The 18,151-nt window shown below is 42.8% G+C and overlaps 3 protein-coding genes across 6 annotated transcripts; 1 reads left to right on the forward strand and 2 right to left on the reverse strand.

Moving 5' to 3' along the window:
* Nucleotides 1-75: 75 nt before the first annotated feature.
* MGAT2 (alpha-1,6-mannosyl-glycoprotein 2-beta-N-acetylglucosaminyltransferase) lies at nt 76-2,669 on the reverse strand. Its single transcript, XM_068545697.1, has one exon. It carries the CDS (start codon nt 2,143-2,145, stop codon nt 805-807), a length of 1,341 nt encoding a protein of 446 aa, XP_068401798.1. The 5' UTR covers nt 2,146-2,669; the 3' UTR covers nt 76-804.
* A 41-nt stretch (nt 2,670-2,710) lies between these two features.
* RPL36AL (ribosomal protein L36a like) lies at nt 2,711-4,035 on the forward strand. The gene is made up of 2 exons (XM_068545701.1): nt 2,711-2,831; nt 3,584-4,035. Exon 2 carries the CDS (start codon nt 3,615-3,617, stop codon nt 3,933-3,935), a length of 321 nt encoding a protein of 106 aa, XP_068401802.1. The 5' UTR covers nt 2,711-2,831; nt 3,584-3,614; the 3' UTR covers nt 3,936-4,035.
* Nucleotides 4,036-5,842: 1,807 nt separating this feature from the next.
* Nucleotides 5,843-16,810, reverse strand: LRR1 (leucine rich repeat protein 1). Of its 4 annotated transcripts, none has more exons than XM_068530575.1 (4): nt 16,552-16,810; nt 13,100-13,198; nt 10,502-11,223; nt 5,843-6,291 (listed from the first exon to the last, which is right to left on the reverse strand). In XM_068530575.1, the coding sequence occupies exons 1-4, from the start codon at nt 16,762-16,764 to the stop codon at nt 6,051-6,053; spliced, it is 1,275 nt and encodes a 424-aa protein (XP_068386676.1). In that variant the 5' UTR covers nt 16,765-16,810; the 3' UTR covers nt 5,843-6,050. The 4 variants fall into 4 exon arrangements, with proteins under 4 accessions (XP_068386676.1, XP_068386600.1, XP_068386825.1 ...); XM_068530499.1 differs by having other exon boundaries at nt 13,100-13,201; XM_068530654.1 differs by lacking the exon at nt 5,843-6,291 and adding an exon at nt 7,790-8,021 and having other exon boundaries at nt 13,100-13,201.
* Nucleotides 16,811-18,151: the final 1,341 nt, after the last annotated feature.

Genomic DNA, 18,151 nt, shown 5'->3' on the forward strand with positions numbered 1-18,151 from the left:
GCTAACTTTAAACCTTGTAGAATGTCTTTACTGGATTCTGGTGTAAAAATTTATTCTGCAAAATGATTAGGAATCTTTTATGCAAAAATGAGTATTTTATTTTGGCAGCACTAAAAGAAAAAAAAAAAAACACCACTGTATTTCTACATTGAGGTGAAAACAGTGTTTAAACTTTCCTATCAAATACATTCCAAAAGAAAGTGTGTTCTATGAAGGTTCCAAAGCACAGGCAAATCTTAACACAATAATACAGGAATCTTTAATACTGAAAATGACTCTGTTCTGACACGGTGTTTAACAAACATAACTTTCGAGTTATAAAACCAGTGAAGCAATCCCTTCCTAGTAACTGTGTCAAGAGTGAAGCTGGGCTTGTTCCATTAATACTCTTAACAATTTCATTGTAATACTTTTTACTAATATGACAATTTAAAATAAATTTTGCTGTACTTAAAAGAAGTCTTGAAAGTGGAAAAGTGTACAAAGTTCCGGATAAAAAGATTAATAGATGCAATTTAAATAAAATTTCCCCTCTTCTCGCTTATCAATTAACAATAATGATTACCTTTAGCAGATACACATTGAGCTTTAAAACCCAATTCTCAAAATGAAAACTTGTGTTTTAAATCTTAATCAGACATAAAAGGAAAAGATTACTATATTGGGACACCTTTTACAAGAATTCTGTTGTTGTATTAAAGCAGAAACCAGTTCCTAAACCCTTTTATTCAATTGTATATTCTGTTTGGACAAATAGCAAAAATAGAAGACTGTCACTACTTTTGCTTTTGTAATTGTGATTTTTTACTGCAGTCTTCTATAACTTTTACAGAGTTCATGGTCCCTAATATCTCCCCACCCTCCATTTTTCCTAGGTGGGGAAAGGGCTGCCATAAACTTCTCACTGATAGTTAGAGTTTCTGGAAACAGGTACTGTTTGTTATTATTTAAGAGTGACTCAATTTGGGCACTCTGGGTGGATGGTCTACAGGTTTTTTGGTGGTGCATACCACAGTCTCCAGCATGAAAAATCCTAGGAACTTGAGGAACCAGCACTTTCCAGAATTTTGGAAGACAAGATACAGTCAAATACTGAAGGGTCCAGTCCCAGTTATAATCATCGTAAGTACAGAAAGTATCTGTGCACTCGATCAGCTTCTGATACGCATCCCGGGTCAAGGCCAGACCCATATTGTGCTCTGTGGATTTCCACGTTTTCACATCTACCTTGTCAGCGACGCCATAGAAACTGCGAATGGCAGTATAGGTCCCCAGGGAGAGAACATCACACTCAGGACACTCTTGCTGCTTTAATTGCCACATCTTTTTGAAGACATGGTAAAAGTCTGGGGCTAAGTAGTGATCCTCTTCTAGGAAAAGTATGAGGCCAGCATAGTCTCGAAGGACTTTGACCCTCTCCCATACAAAATGCAGCTTCCACCACCAGTGGTGTTTGGTTTGGGAGAATTTGGCCTCTCTATAATGGCCGAAGGAGTCGGGATATTCAGCATTAATGCATCCCATCTGCAAAGCTGCATTTTTCTCCACGTCTCTGGGGCAATCTCTGGGGTCAGTGCCCGGAAACTCGTTGGGGTACAACTGAATACTAAAAGGAAAGTACACCTGCAGAACCGGACAGAAATCCACCCCAGCAATCAGCTGATTGATCTCGGTCGACCAGAAGTCATGGCTAAAGATGACGAAGACGTTGTCGATTCCCTGGGCTTTTCGAAGTGAGTCCAGCAGCAGTTTGAGGTATTCAGGCCGGTTGTGCACCTGGACCACCAGCGCCAGCTCTCGGGGGGCCCAGGAGCCGGCCTTACCTACATTCCTCACCGTCTGGTCAAAGTTCAGCTGGTACACTAAGGACCGGTACCGCAGCGTCAGGTTGTCCACCTCGGGGTGCGGGGCCGCCGCGACTAGTGGAGCCGCCGACTCGTTGGAGCCCCGTAGGATGCCCACGGACACGGCGGGATGGTCCCCGGCCCGGGCGCCTGCACCCCGCGCGGGCTCGGCGTCCAGCAGCGGCGGGGAGACGGCCTCGTTCTTCCTTTGTCGCCCATTGCTGCTCCAGAGGACGAAGCCGCAAGCGGCCACCACGAGCGTCAAGATCAGCACCTTCCGCTTGTAGATGCGGAACCTCATGGTCTCCGGCGCCGGGAGCGCAGGCAGGCGGACGGGCGCGGAAAGGAGCTAGCGGCTCCGGCGCGGAAGGGGCGGGCGGGCGGCGGCCGTGGCCTGCAGCAGTCGGAACTGGCCCCCGCAGCTGTCCTCGCTAACTCATCCCGGGCCCCGGGGGTCCTGGGGCCCGAAGGCTCTCAGCTCCCCCGCGCCGCCCGGGCTCCACACATCCTCGCCTGGCAGCTGCAGCTCGGGCACCGGCCCCGCCGCTAGGAGCCGCGGCTCGGCGTCGCCTCGGTCCTCTCCATCCAGGACGGGTCAGGGAAGAAGCCTGTCGCGGCCCCACCACACCCCGGCTCCGTTACCTGCGCTTCCAGCGGCCCTGCGTCCTCTGTGCTCTCATCTTTACGCGGCCCCGGACGTCCCAGACCGAGGGACGCACCCTCGCCCCACTCCGGCGGCGACTGTCCTGACAACCAGCGACTAGCCCGCCGAGCGCCGCGGTCCCCGGGCCCACAACCCTCCGCCCCGCCCCTCGGGCCGTCGGTTGGCGCTTCCCGGTCGAGTCTGGAGACGCACGGCCGTCGCCGCCCGCTGCCTATTGGGCCGCAGCGCTGTCGCTCAGGCTCAGTTCCTACATCCGGCGCGTTCCTCCCTTTCCTGTGAGGCGTGAGCAGAACGAGGCAGGAACGTGGACGCTGGGTTTCCAGGTAAGCGGGGTGCGGGGCGGTGGCGATCCCGGCTGGAGTCCCCAGTGCTCAGGATCCAGGGCTGGGCCGTGTGGGCCCTGGTAGGAGAGGGAGGGCGAGGCCCGCCGCCTTGGTTCGTGGATTTCGAAAACGGGCTTCTCCCTTCTGGAAAGGGGCTCCCGCATGGCGGTTGCTGGGCCGGGAGGCACTCATTAGGGACACGTCAGCCTTCAGGGCTGCTGGGGGAAGGATGACGATGCTTCGGAGGGAAAAGTGAAACCAGGCTGATGCGGTCCTCGGAGAAGGGACGGGGCGGGCCGTGGAGGTGGCTCTACACCGCGCCCGGAGTCAGGCATGCCCGGGAGCTAGAACGTGGAGGGAGAGGGTGCGCGGAGAGGCGAAAATAAACTCTAGCCTCGGCCTTCTTTCTCTGCCGAAGAAAATTAGGTATCACACCACTACGCTTTAGTTGTTGGGCAACCACGGTAAATTAAGCCCCAAAGGAACCCACTTTGTGGGGGAAACTGACTGTACTGGGCGTCCCTGTGCTGCTGCTCTTGCTGTTTTCCAGTGAGTCTCATTCTATAAGCGGTCCAATAATTTAAGGATTCCAAAAAGCTGTGCACTTATATGTGCATTTATTCATACGGAAAATGAATACTTGGTGCAATTATGTTACTGACTTATGTAATGTTATCTTCCTATATTTATAAAACACTTGAATTTTCAAAATGTTTAACGTTTGCTGCCATATTTTAAATATTTTACAACAGTTTTCATCGTGAAGACACCTCTACTGCAAAGATGGTCAATGTACCTAAAACCCGAAGGACTTTCTGTAAGAAGTGTGGAAAGCATCAGCCTCACAAAGTGACCCAGTATAAGAAGGGCAAAGATTCCCTGTATGCCCAGGGAAAGAGGCGCTATGATCGGAAGCAGAGTGGCTATGGTGGGCAAACAAAGCCAATTTTCCGGAAGAAGGCTAAAACCACAAAGAAGATTGTACTGAGGCTTGAATGTGTTGAGCCCAACTGCAGGTCCAAGAGGATGCTGGCCATTAAGAGATGCAAGCATTTTGAACTCGGAGGAGATAAGAAGAGAAAGGGCCAAGTGATCCAGTTCTAAGTTTTGGGAATCTTTTGTTCTTCTATTTTTGAGAGCAAAATGTTGAAGTTATAGAAAAATTGCCTGTATGAGAATAAATACAGTGATATTCTTACTCAAATCTTTTGTATTTTTTCAAATATAAGTAAAATTGCATGCCTAATTTGGCTCTAAATTAAAAAAATAATGGTAAATTATTTGTAAGTGAATTAAGGTTCATCCTCTCATCAAATTCATTATTTAAATTTAGTTCTACAAGAATTGGCATCTTGTATTTATATAAAAAGAAGGTGGGCTTCCCTGGTGGCACAGTGGTTAAGAATCCACCTGCCGATGCAGGGGACACGGGTTCGAGCCCTGGTCCGGGAAGCTCCCACGTGCCGCGGAGCAACTAAGCCCGTGCGCCACAACTACTGAGCCTGCGCTCTAGAGCCCGCGAGCCACAACTACTAAAGCCCACAGGCTTAGAGCCCGAGCTCTGCAACGAGAAGCCATCCAATGAGAAGCCCGCGCTCACCGCAACTGGAGAAAGCCATGCGCAGCAACAAAGACCCAATGCAGCCAAAAATAAAGACCCTGCTTTTTGTATATGAATTTTAGGCTAAGAGGCTTACAATGGGGATGGCTTGTAGATGAGCAAGAATGCAAAGGGCTAGGGTGTAGGAATAACATGGTGGGCACTTATTCCCAACACAGACTTTTATATCTACATTTATTGATGAAGAAATAATTGTCTTTCTACAGGAACATGTAAAAATCAGATCTGCACTAAGTTACTTTTAACTATGCCACAAAACTTCATTTTTTAAAGAACCATGTTTTAATATAGTTGTTCTATAATATTTTTAGGCAGTGTCTCACCAATTTATGAGTTCAGAAAATCCTAAGATACTTAATTACAGAATTCTTAGTTTTAAAGAGCAAAAGTGAATTAACTTTAGAAGGCAGTATAAAGTCTGGGCTGGAAATCCCCAATCTAGGTTCACAGAGAGGATTTTTCTCCAGTTACTTTCACTCTTTCCCCTCCTTTGTTCCCAGAAGCTAGTTCTGACACTGTTGGCAGTGATCTAGGAGAGAGGCTGATTTGAAAGACAGTGGGAATGAGGAGAATGAAACAGTTCTGCTTCCATTTTCCAAGATTCTTTTAAGTTGGTTCCTTTTATATACCCTCTGCCCTAGTTCAAATCCTAATCATCCTTTAGCTGGTATACTGTGGCTGATATATTGCTATCAGTTTTTTAATTAAAAAACTTAAACATATTAAGTGACTAAAACGAACAGAAAAAGAACCACCCTCATATAATACAGAACTTAGTCAAAGCAATTTTCTGCTACTCCCACCCAACCCCAAAACCTCATTCCAGCCCTAAAAATTAAAAAACTTAGAAATCACAACAAAGATTATGGAATTAATATTGTAAAACTTGTAAAACCTGAAGTCTATTTGTCCAAAGCAACTCCTACTTTATGTATAGTGACTATAAAATTCCATATATATTTAGAATAATATACCTGAAAAACATAAAAGTGCTTAAAAACTTATATGTAGTTTCATATCAAACAAGTTCTCACTACAGTTTAGACTATATTAGTCCAAAGTATATTTTCTGCATACAGAAACTCAATTTCATTTTTTTTTTTTTTAATATTTATTTGGCTGCGTTGGGTCTTAGTTGTGGCATATGGGATCTAGTTCGCTGACCCGGGATTGAACCTGGGCCCCCTGCACTGGGAGCACAGAGCCTTAGCCACTGGAACACCAGGAAAGTCCCAGAAATTCAACTTCTTTAACTGAAACGCAAGACGAAAATTGATAAGAAAATTATATGACCAGAGTGGTAGGGATCAATATTTGTTTAACATTAAAAAATAACCCCACAACCCATCTGGAAACACTAGGCTGAAATAACACAAGTGCAATAAACTGATAAAAGTTAACACCACAATAAAATTAGGTTTTAATGAAATTAAGATATTACAGTCAAATGATTGAAAATGTTACACTAACACATTCTTCCCCTCAAGCAAGTATACAAAACCCATGAAAAGCTTCCCTTTCTCCAATTTGACATTTAAACAATAAGTGAGTCCCAAATTGGCGTGTAACTAAATGGAATATTTTTGTGGTATCACTTATTACTTTAACATATCACAGGAATTTACATAACAGGCTAGAGAACAGAAGTAAGAGACAACAGGTGCTTCAGTACCACCCATATTATCTACTAAGACCACAGTGTGAGCAACAGAGTGTAGGTTCATGGTAGTAGTTCCTTGAATAAAACAGCTTAGACAGAATCTTCCACAAACACAGGTTTTTGCAGTATCCAAATCTTGGCAAAGATGGAAAGGAATGATATGAGAGCCATATGGAATCCTATTGGAAAAAAATTTTTTTAAATATCTTTTAATGTGTTACTAGATTCAAAACTTCATGTATTAGGACATGAATTACTGGACACTGAAATTATAACCATGGAAAAATAAAATTACTCTATTAATTAACTCAGTACATTGTCTTATTTTCCTAACTGGTACGAATGGGGAAAGTATACTAAATAACAGCATATGACATATTTTGTAAACCTAAGAGGATCTATACCACTCCATAAAGTATCTTTTAGCACTGCCACTTAATAGCATAACCCACTGAATACAATGAAAGGGCCATCTGTCCTTTATATAATTATACTGTATGACCAGTGTAACGTAATTTAAACGTATGGCTCTGTCATACAGTTCTTATAAATGGTAATGAGAGAATTACTCAGTTCTATCTGTGAAGAAACATTTATTTAAATAAATCCATATAGGGGCTTCCCTGGTGGCACAGTGGTTAAGAATCCACCTGCCAATGCAGGGGACATGGTTCGAGCCCTGGTCTGGGAAGATCCCACATGCCACGGAGCAACTAAGCCCGTGAGCCACAACTACTGAGCCTGTGCTCTAGAACTCACGAGCTACAACTACTGAAGCCCGCGCACCTAGAGCCCAGGCTCCGCAACAAGAGAAGCCACCCTGATGAGAAGCCCGTGCACCGCAACGAAGACCCAACGCAGCCAAAAATAAATAAATTAATTTAAAAATAAATCAATCAATGCATATATTCTCATAGGCATCAACTGTTCAAAAGGGAATTTTAAACTGTGTGAAACAAATTTCAAACACATGTTGTTTGGGGCATTAGTTTTACTGTGTAGCCAAGTAAGCAATTTAACCTTGCTTAAATTAAGTCATTCACCCTCTTGCTTAAAATTTCAATGGCGCCCAATACAATTAAAATCCAATCAAGTCAAAAAAAAAATCAAGTCAAACTCAAAACCCTCATCTACAAGACACTAAGAGACAGTCTCTTGAGGTTGCCTGCCCACTGCCCAGCTCGCTACTCCACGCTAAACACAACCATATCGCCGTCACTGCGCGTCTCCCCCACACTGTTTTCTTTGTTGTTTCTCTAGTACCTAGGCTGGCACATAATACGTGTTCAGATCTTTTTCAACAAATAAATAAAACCAACTATTATAATTTAAACTGGAGTTTAAAACCCTATTAGAAAAGTCTGAAAAGATACACATCAAATCAAAAATAGTGGCTTACTTTTCCTAAGGGATTTGGTATTGGTCTTGTTTGCAATTTTTAATTTTTTCACATGTAAGAATTACTTGTGTAAGTAACAATTTTTTTAAAAACCACATGTTTACATTCCAGGCTATTGGTTATAGTCTAAGGAAACAGGAAAGTTAAAAACTGTACTTTCTACCCAACATAATTTAAGTTACCACATATTTTTCTAATAGACTATAACTTTCTGTTTATAACCAGTAGTTAGGACAACTTTTTTAAAATAAATTTATTTATTTTATTTATTTTTGGCTGCGTTGGGTCTTTGTTGCTGCACGAGGGCTTTCCCTAGTTGAGATGAGTGGGGGCTACTCTGTTGCGATCCACGGACTTCTCATTGCAGTGGCTTCTCGGTGTGCGGGCTCTAGAGCGCAGGCTCAGTAGTGTGGCGCACGGGCTTAGCTGCTCCGCAGCACGTGGGATCTTCCCGGACCAGGGATTGAACCCGTGTCCCCTGCATTGGCAGGCGGATTCTTAACCACTCTGCTACAGGGAAGTCCCAGTTAGTACAATTTATCAATAGCTAGATAACAGATGCTGTTCTCATGGCTTTGGATCTATATTCTTTTTAAAACAAGGGAGCTGAAAACATGCAAAATTATACTTTAGTAAAGATTAGTCATCTTAGCCAATCTGTTATGATCTTTTCAAATCATCAGTAACCATTTATAGTATTTCTCATTTGGACATAATTTTCAAATTTGAATAAGTACAATATATTATTTTTTTCATATGAAGTCTCAGAGAAAGCATAGAACAAGAAACTCGGGAGCAGTACATTTCCAAAAGACACCATTTAGATTTCTCACAAATCAGTGGTCTTAACCTGAATCATCAGTATCACTTCTGGAGATTTTAAAAAATATATGACATACTATAGGTGTCCATCTCTGGAGATTCTGAACTAGTTGGTCTGAGGTAGAATCTAGGACCTATATTACCAGAAAATCTAGATATGTATTTCTCATCTATATTATTTAGGAACTCCTCCACAATTAATGATAACAACATTTGATTTTTAATTGCCAGAGAAGCAAATTACTTGTATTTATACATCCAATAAGTATTTATTGGGACCTATTATGAACAAGGCACTGTTCTAGGTACTTACATGTATTGTCATTTAATAGGTAATTCTCAACTCCTAGTTAAGAGTCAATGCCTTAAACCAGTGGTTCTCAAAGTGTGGTCCCCTGACCAGCAGCATCAACATTCCCTTTGAACTTGTTATAGATGCAGTTTCTTCATCCCCACTCCAAATTTACTGAGTAAGAATCTCTTGAGGGTGGGGACCAGCAATCTGCTTTAGTAAGTACTGTGTTACAATAAGCATGATTGTGATGCACTCTCAACTTTTGAGGATCACTGCCTTAAAACAATGAGCCCTTAGTTACTTTTAGAGCCTTTGCATTCAAAGTGTAGTTCATGGACTAGCAGCCTCTCCTGGAATGTAGGCTTAAAAAGCAGATCTCTGCCGCAGGCCTCTACAGCACAATCTGCTGAGCAAGACTCCCAGGTGATGTGAATGCACTTAAAGTTTGAGAAGCAAGCAGCGGTTCTTCATCCTAGATGGCCACACATTAGAATACCTGGGGAATTTAAAAAATACTGGGTCCTACTCCCATTCTTTTTTTTTTTTTTTCGAATTTATTTATTTTTTATTTATTTATTTTTGGCTGAGTTGGGACTTCACTGCTGCGCACGGGCTTTCTCTAGTTGTGGTGAGCGGGGATGGTGAAGAGGAAAGACTGGCTTGGGTTTCAGTGGGGTCTATGAGCATTATAAAGTTGTATGCAAAAGTCTGTATTTATTCATGTGTGCATTTTTCTAGGCCCATAACTTCTGTCATTTCTTTCTTTTTTTAAGAGTCTCTCCCCACTAAAAAAAAGTTAAGAATCTCTTCTTCGAAATATGGTGTTCCTATCATTTTATAGGCACTCAATAGTAATTTGGTTCACATCTTAGCTTCCACTCCTATATGAAAGAAGCCTGAATAAAATGAATAACTGGAGTTTGGTGTCTCATGACCAACTGCAGTTATTGTTCAAAGACAAGGGAAGAGAACCAGGAGCTACTGAGTCCTACTATATGCCAAATGCTTTGCCATTACATTAGGTCATTTATCTTCACAACTCTGTAAAGTGGGTATTGTTCCTGCTTCACAGATGAGATTCAATCAAAGAGGGTAAGTAACTTGCTAAAGCCACACTAAGGGGTGAAGCCAGGAATCACACCTAAGTCTGACTCCAAAGACCACACTTTACCACTATGCCAGACTGGAGTTCTCAAACTTTTAGACTGTATCAGAGATACCTGGAGGACTTGTTAAAACACAGATAGCCGGACCCCACCCTCAGAATTTCTGATTCAGCAGGTCTGGGGTGAAGCTCAAGAACTTGCACCTCTAACAAATTCCTAGGTGATGCTGATGCTGCTGGTCAGGGAACCAGACTCTGAGACACAATGTCACTCATCGATTCATTCACTCATTCACTCACTCACTCATTCTTCATTCATTCATTCCCTAACATATTGCAGGTATGGGGGATAGATATCACATTTTAGACCCAAGGGAAAGAGTGGAGAATAAGGCAAAGTCCATGCCCTCATGGATCTTACATTCTAGTGAGAATATCTGACAGAAAACGAACAAATGTTAAAAAAAAAAATATCATTCCAGGCAATAAATCCTATGACAAAAAAATCAAGCAATGTAAGGGGGTGGGGGGTAAAACTTTAGATAGGGCAGTCAGGAAAGATCTTTCCGGGGTGCCACTTGCGCAGAGAACTGAAGTGAGAAAGTAAGCTGTGAGACTTTCTGGAGGAAAAGCATTCTAAGCAGAGGTAAGGAACAGCAAGACGGCCACTGGAGCAAAGCGTTAGACTGTGCACAGCATCACAAGCTATGTTAAAGACTTTGTTACTCTGAGGATGACGAGAATACCAGGATGCTATCAAAGGCTTACCTATTATATAGTACGGTTCGCGCAGAAGATTCCAATAAAGTTAATGGCATTTGCAGCTTTATAACTGGAAGGACTTTTGGTTGTTCAAAAATATTTCCAAAAAGATCCAAGTACTCAAGGGATAAATTTTTAAATTCACTAGGCAAAAACGGAAGCTTATTTCGAGCCGCTGACAAAAAACGCAGGTTTGTCAGATGTCCCATCTTGAAAGGAAGTTGAATCAATTCATTATCATCAAGTTTTAAATCTGTAAGTTCTTGGAGCTGGCAAAATTGTATAGGGAGTGCCTTAATTTTGTTCTTGCTGAGATCCAAACTCCGAAGTGACTTCTGGAGTGTAGACTGACACAAGGCTACACTAAATGACTCCAAGTGATTATCATTCAGGTTAAGTTCTTGAAGGTGGATGAGGTCTCCAATTGTAGCTGGAAGCTTTTTTATATGGTTGTGACTCAAGTCTAATTTTCTAAGGTTTTTTAAGGAAAGCATACGCATATCAACCCGGACAAGCCCACAGTAAGAAGTCTGAAGATGTTCCAGAGAATAGGGGAAGTTCTTGCTTAGAGGATAGTCCTTTTTGGATGTGATAACCATTTTAGTTTTAAATTTTTCAAATTCTGAAGTCTTCACTGGTGTGAGGGTTAAAAGTGGTGCCTCAATATCACAGCCTCTGTGAGCCAGTCTCACAGCTGAAAGGAAACCCTTTAGACTGCTGGAATTGGCCTGAATACATAAAAATAAGTTGTACAATTATAAATTCCATTTTAGATAATGCATCCATGCTAATCCATCCTAAACAAAGTCTGTAAAGTTATATATGCAAATCATGCAATCATTTATTGAAAATGGCTGTACAAATTTTTTTAGTATTCTGTTTTCACTAAATTTCAATACAGATACAAAAAACTTTAAAAGTTTTTGAAAAAATTATATTGAGAGACATACGCTAAATAAAACTGTTCATGGGGGAACCATAAGAGTATAAAATAAAACAGGAAAGCATGAAAAGATTCCACTTAAGATTGGGGTTTAAGATGAACTGACCCATCAACTATAATCCAAAAAAAAAAGTTACTTAACCTTAGTAACCAAAGTCAAAAAAAAAAAAAAAAAAGAAAAGATGAACTGACCTAAATCTCCAGTGCCTCTGAGATAGAATGAGGTAGTGCGGTGCACTGCAAAACACTAGGGGGGGTTATTCACAAACACTAGGAATTGTGAAAAGCAATGGCCCTGTCAAAAGCAAGGCCAAATAGCACTCAATGCCAAAAGTACTAGAAAACATCAAAAGCAAGAGACTGCTTCCAGCTGGACATAGAAATCACTAATAAACTGGTAAGTGAACTAAGTCATCAATAAAAATAACTAATACTTGCAGGATACTTTAGAAGTTTCGTAAAGTTTATATGTGAAGGACTAGTGAACTTTCAGCAAGTTTGGGAAACTAAGTATATGATCCTATTTGGTTGGAATGTAGGAGCTTTGTAGAGCAGTAAAAGAGGAGAAATATAGTACGGGGATAGATTACAGATGAGCTTGATGCCAAGGTAAGGAGGATAGAATGATCAAGCTGTGGGAAATCACTGAAGAATTCTGAGTTGAGAATACATGACAAGAACTATTTTGGCAGCAGTATACACAGTGGAGTGAGGAAAGTCTGGTGACCTGGGTGAAGTAGGTCCAGCAAGTAGGTCCAGAGTGGTCATCAGTGTCAAGTTCTACAGAGCTCAAAAAGGATAAGAAATAATGGCAATGTGATTGGCAAATAGGAAGGAGATCACTGATCTCTGAGGCAGTGTTTTGTGAGTAACCAGTGAAAGCAGAGGTCAAAAGAGATAGCAAGAAAGTGGAGCCAACAGATTTAGCCTTGATTTTCCAGAAATTTGTCTATTCTACTTTCTTAATTGGTAAGACCTCTCAGCTTGTTTTTAGGTAGAAGGAGTTAGTGGAAAGATAGGCTGAATATCAAGAGAAAATGAAAAACCACAAGAACAGGAGGAGGTAGGACAAAACACCTCCATTCAATACAAATACCTTAAACAGTTATTAAACTTTTAATGTTTACAAAGCACGTGGCTTGGGGTTAAGGATACGGCAAGGTTGAACAAATCACTGCTCCTACCCTCGGGAAGAGGGAAAAGGAAAAAGTGAGATAAGGCAAAGAAGAAAACAGTTTTTTATTCTAATGGTTTATGTATTTTAAAAAGTGATTATAGTAAGTAAAATACCCCCTGAAGTGTTTCTAATTGTATTTCATTCTTTTTTTTTAACACCAAATTTAGATTCATCACCTGTGATTCAGCTGGCAAAATGTAGACCTGTGCCACCTGCCTTATAGAGTTCTGTCTAAGAACACCCTGAGGCTCCATCTTGGGCACAGAAGCAAACCCAGTTTTCCTTCCCATCCTGGGCAACTTTTCTGAGACTGACTCTGCCCTTTTAGAGGCCATACATGCATGCCAGGGAAACTGCCGTCACTTCTTCAAACATACCTGCAAGTGACTGTCTCTGTTCAGCTATGTGGGTATCAGGATCCTAAAACAGCCTCTATTCCCTTTACAGTCAACCAATCTAAGCATTAATGTTTTTAATACCATACCTTACTTAGACAGATATCCACGGGAGGCTCCTTTAACCGAACAGTGGCTTTCCCCTCATCCACAAATTTGGTGAAGAATTGCTCAATGTTCTCCTTTAGCTGCTTAAAACCAATGGGACAAAAGGACAAAACCAGGTACTGTTAGTCAATATTTATTACAACTAGAATGTGCCAGTCACCTTGCCAGGTTTGGTTTGGCCTTTAGTCCTTAAGTCTGGGTGTTCTGTGGTTTTAAGATTTAAAGGTTTTTGTTTGGTTGTTTTTTGGGGTGTTTACACTCCTTATCTAGCTTCTGGTAAGATATAATTGTTCTGGGCCTTCCTTGGTGGCGCAGTGGTTAAGAATCTGCCTGCCAATGCAGGGGACACGGGTTTGAGCCCTGGTCCTGGAAGATCCCACATGCCGTGGAGCAACTAAGCCCGTGCACCACGACTACTGAGCCTGCGAGCCACAACTACTGAAGCCCACGCACCTAGAGCCCGTGCTCCGCAACAAGAGAAGCCACCGCAATGAGAAGCCTGCGCACTGCAACGAAGACCCGATGCAGCCAAAAAAAAAAAAACGTAATTGTTCTCCCTGTCCGGTAACTCTTTCTTCTTCGAAAACAGAAACCCCTGGGTTTGAGAAGAATGCTTCTTTTCTCCCATTGCCAATAGTAGTTACTTGCCTTCTTAACTTCAGCCCATTAGCCTGGGGTGGGCATGCCTCCCACAAGATATAAACTCAGTGAAAACAGGAATCTTGTCTCCTTTGTTCACCTTTATTTCCCTGGAGCCAGAAAAGTGAGTGACACATAGTAGCTGCTCAAAAATTTTTAATGACTAATGTTGCTTCTGCTTCAGACTTCAATGCAACAACTATTTATTGAGAAGCCACTATGTACCAGGTACTATGACAGGGGGCTTGGGACAACAGTGGTAAATAAGACCAGCATGGTAATTACACTAATCAAGTTGGCAATCTCATAAGAGACAGTTATTAAACAAGTAATTACAAGCATAACAAATATTAAAAGAAGGGAAGTACAGGCTGCCGTAAGACCTTATTAGCAAAGGGGTATGAAAGTGACCTTAAAGGTAAGAAATGAAGGATTAAGAGATGTTAGGCAACTGAAGATACTGGGGGAAGACACAGGGGGTAGCATACCAATAAGATGGAACAATGTGTTCAAAGCCTTGGAGGTAAGAGAGCTTGGTAACTGTGAGGAGCTGAAAGGCATTCAGTATGCCTGAAAGATCCAGTGAAAAGAGGCAGGTGAGCCTGGAGAGGCAAACAGAGATGAGATGGTGGAAGATTTTGTAAACCATCTTAAGAATTTTGGATTTTATCCTAAGAACAGTGATATCCACTAATGGACTTTAAGATAGGAACATGATTAGGTCTACATTTGGAAAAGTTTCCTTTAACTACAGTGTAAGAATGAACTTTGGGACAGGGAGAATGGGATGGAAAAAGACAACGGTAGAAGTAGGGAGATCCTTTCAGAAACTAGCCAGGCAAGGGACAATGGTGATTTAGATTACAGCTGGGATGGAAGGAGGTATGAAAATATGAAAGCTACCTAGGAAGTAGAATTGAAAGAATTCAATAATATATTGGATGTGGGGAGGGAAAGGCTTTAAGGTGCCTGGATGGGGCAGAATACTACTTAAAGGGTTGCAGAAGACTGTCAGAAAAGCAGGGTTAGGGGTGGCAAGGAAAATTAATCTGGGGATATTTTGAGTTTGAAATACTGCTACACATCCAAGTGAAGATTTCCAGTAGGTAGCTGGCTCAAGTTAGAAGTTAACAGAGAGGACTAGCTAAAGAACATATTTGGAAATCACAGTCAAATGGATGACAGCTGAAGTCAGGACAGAAAAGTAGAGGGTTGTAAGAAAGAGCCCCAAGATATTTCCATACTGAGCACTAATACCTACTCTTCAAGGCCCAGGACAAAACCACTTTAATTCAACCAATAAATGTTTACTTGACACCTACTATGTCCCAAGCCCTGTGGCACCACCTCTTCTACAAAACTTTCTCAAGAACTTTAATCAGAATTGACCTCATTTTTGATATTATACTACTCTGCTTCTACCTTTATTACAGCACTTATCATAGCCCACCTTTATAAGTGGTGGTTTCTGTTTCTCCCTTTCTAGTCTTGGAAAAACAGTGACTAAATCAGGTTTAATTTCCCACAGTATCTAGCACGGCACCCTGCACACCGTAAGTCTTCAACTAGCAGTTTACAATAAAATTTTGGTTAGGTCAGCTACTGACTATTAGTGCAGTAAAAGTTTTAAAGGAGAGATCATAACAGACTCTGAAAATAGGCAGTACCTAAGCTGGGCATGAAAAGATAGGTTTTAGGGAAGACAACAGGGAAAAAAGGGAGACCCAATTCTGGTTATGAGTTTGCTTTTGTCACCTAACAGTTTTCTAACCTTTAAAATTTGGGTGACTTCTAAAGTCCTTTTAATTCAAAAAATTATACGAATTGATTCCATGGAAAGGGGAGAATTATTTAGACTTTCAACTACTCACATCAAACATTTACGTGGCTCTGAATGAAACAGCAATAACTCCTTTCCTCAACTATGAGTATTCACTGCGGAGTACAACACTGTAAGGGAAATAATCCCAGAAATTGTATAAAATCCAGTCAAGAGTCAGATGCAATGGTGGGTGATGAATTGCCCCAATTTTATTATAGTAGGCACAAGGGCATTCCAGTCATTTTCACAAAATAACGTGCTTGATAATCACCGTAAAAGGATTTTATAAAACTTGAACTTTAAAAGTTCTATTTCAAAAAATTCTACTTCAACTTCCAACTTCTTCTGGAGGGTTTACTACTCCTAGGTAGATATGAAAAAGTCTTGGACCTAACAAATCAAGACTTAGGAAATCAAACATTTGAGGAGAAAAAAAAAAAGAGAGAGATGCAGTAACCAATAACTTTAATAAAAATATCAAGATGTAACCCAAGCATTACTGCTTTACTACTGTACTAATCTGGGCTAATGACCTTAGACACACCCCCACAAAGCCTTAAAACAAACAAACCAACAAACAGACAAAACTAGCGAAAAGCCTGTGGGAGAAACAGAATCTACTAAACCAAAGTGTAGTCATTTTACAGTTCCCCCGAACTGGACTGATGCTTCGTTTATAGCTTAATCCGGCAGGCCGAAATTTCCAAGGCTTTAAAGGGGCGGGGCTGCCATCTACTACTAAACAGCAAGGCTGTCAATACAAAGTCGCAGAAATGGGCAAGAAAAATAAGAAGTACACTCTCAAAATCTTTCCTCCTCGGGGTCCGGAGGGAGACGCCGGGGTCCGGGTGGTCATGGGGTTCGGGGGCCGGGAGCTCAGGAACCCCTAAGACGGAGTCCAGCCTCGGGAACAGTCGGGCGCTTAGGGCAAGAGCGCCCGGCTGCCACCCTTGACCTCCCTGCTTCACGCACCTCATAGCGGGTCCCGAGCTTGTCCTTCAGGGTGGAAATGAACAGGCAGGCGGGGTGCTGGCCGCCGCGCTCGCCCCCCGCTCGGGGCCGCGGCTGAGTCCTGGGCGCCTGCTGACAGAGGCTCAACACCGCCCGGACGCCCTTGCCCCGGTTCCTCAGCCCCAAGGCCGGCAAGTGCCGACTGACCACCTCCACCTCGCAGTGCAGCTTCATCTCGCCGGAGCTCCGGCAACCAGCAGCCACCTCTCGGCTTTGAAACTTCCCCCTTCCCGCCGCGCCGCGCCGCGCCGCGCCGCCGCCGGGGTCCTCGAGTACGCGGCTGTCCGGGGATCTGCCTGCCTGCTCGTGGTGCCGATGTCTCCGGTTTCTTTGTACAGCGGCTCCACGAGTCCTGCGGGGACGGACGGCGTCCCCTCTCCCTTGCAGGGTCAAGTCCGCACTGTGGCTGCGGCCCGCGGAGGGCGGACACCGACCACCTGAGGACCCGGCGCGCGTCTCCCGAAACGGCGATCGGCGGGGGCGCCACGTCCTTTCCCGGGAGCGCGCGCTGATGGCCGCAGCTGTTATAGCTTGGGGCCGAGTCCTAGTTTCCGCTGTTGACCCTTAATGCGCTGCACGTACACGTGGGGTCCTTGAGTTTCCCAAGGAAAGGCATCAGCTCCTATGTTACCGGGGAAGCCTTTTTGCCTAGATACCTTCGGCCCTTTGCGAGTTGCCTAGTGCCAGTTGGGGCGAGACATTTCCGGGCGCTGATGGGCTGGTGTTTTGTTTTGTTTTTGGTGCTCCGGAGGCGACACCTGCCACGTCAGAAGGGAACTTGATATGACAATATTTGACTTGGCAATTCCTGTTGAACAAATTCCCACTTTGCTACCGCTAGTGGGTTGGATGGAGTGGCTGGCTTAACTGCATCTAAGGCTTGGAAAGACCGTCCAGACCCCAGATACATACCCTTCGGACTCCTTATTCCATTTATTAAAGAAGGGCCAGGCCCTGGGTGGGGCGAGGGAGTCGCTCACACTTAGGGTGGTAGTAGTCTCGCCCACTTAAATTTTGCGTGCTCGCCTCTCGCTGGTCCCAGACTTGTATTAAATATTCCATTTTGTCTAAGATATACTTTCACAAGTGTGAAATGGCGTCCAAAACTAGTGACAATATAATGATTTATTCTTGAATGAGCGTCTCTGTGTACAACAGTTTGAACCTAGAGGGTTATCCGTTGATTATCTTCTGAAAAACGAAGTTGGCTCGTGAAAAGTGGTGATAAGGTAGTAAAAAATTACTTTTTTTCCTATTTAGTATTCTTGCTTGTAGAGCGTGAAAGCACTACTCAGCATTTACCAACAGTTAATCTTATGGCTAGAGACAAAAAGGATTGAGCTAAAACGACACCCTAGAATTTTCAAAGAAATTGGACTTTATAGGAATTACCTATTTTTTGTTCTTTGAGTGGGTAATAACATAGATGAAAATAGTAAAACACCTGCATAAACAAGTATGTTAAAATATACCTCCGAACCTATAGAAAAAGTTGGGAGCTGGGAACATTTTAAATGTTGGACAAACTGTTGTAATTTTATTTTATTTATTTTTTGGCCAC

The sequence above is a fragment of the Eschrichtius robustus genome, chromosome 1 (genome assembly GCF_028021215.1).
Source record: "Eschrichtius robustus isolate mEscRob2 chromosome 1, mEscRob2.pri, whole genome shotgun sequence".
Taxonomy (NCBI): Eukaryota; Metazoa; Chordata; class Mammalia; order Artiodactyla; family Eschrichtiidae; genus Eschrichtius; species Eschrichtius robustus.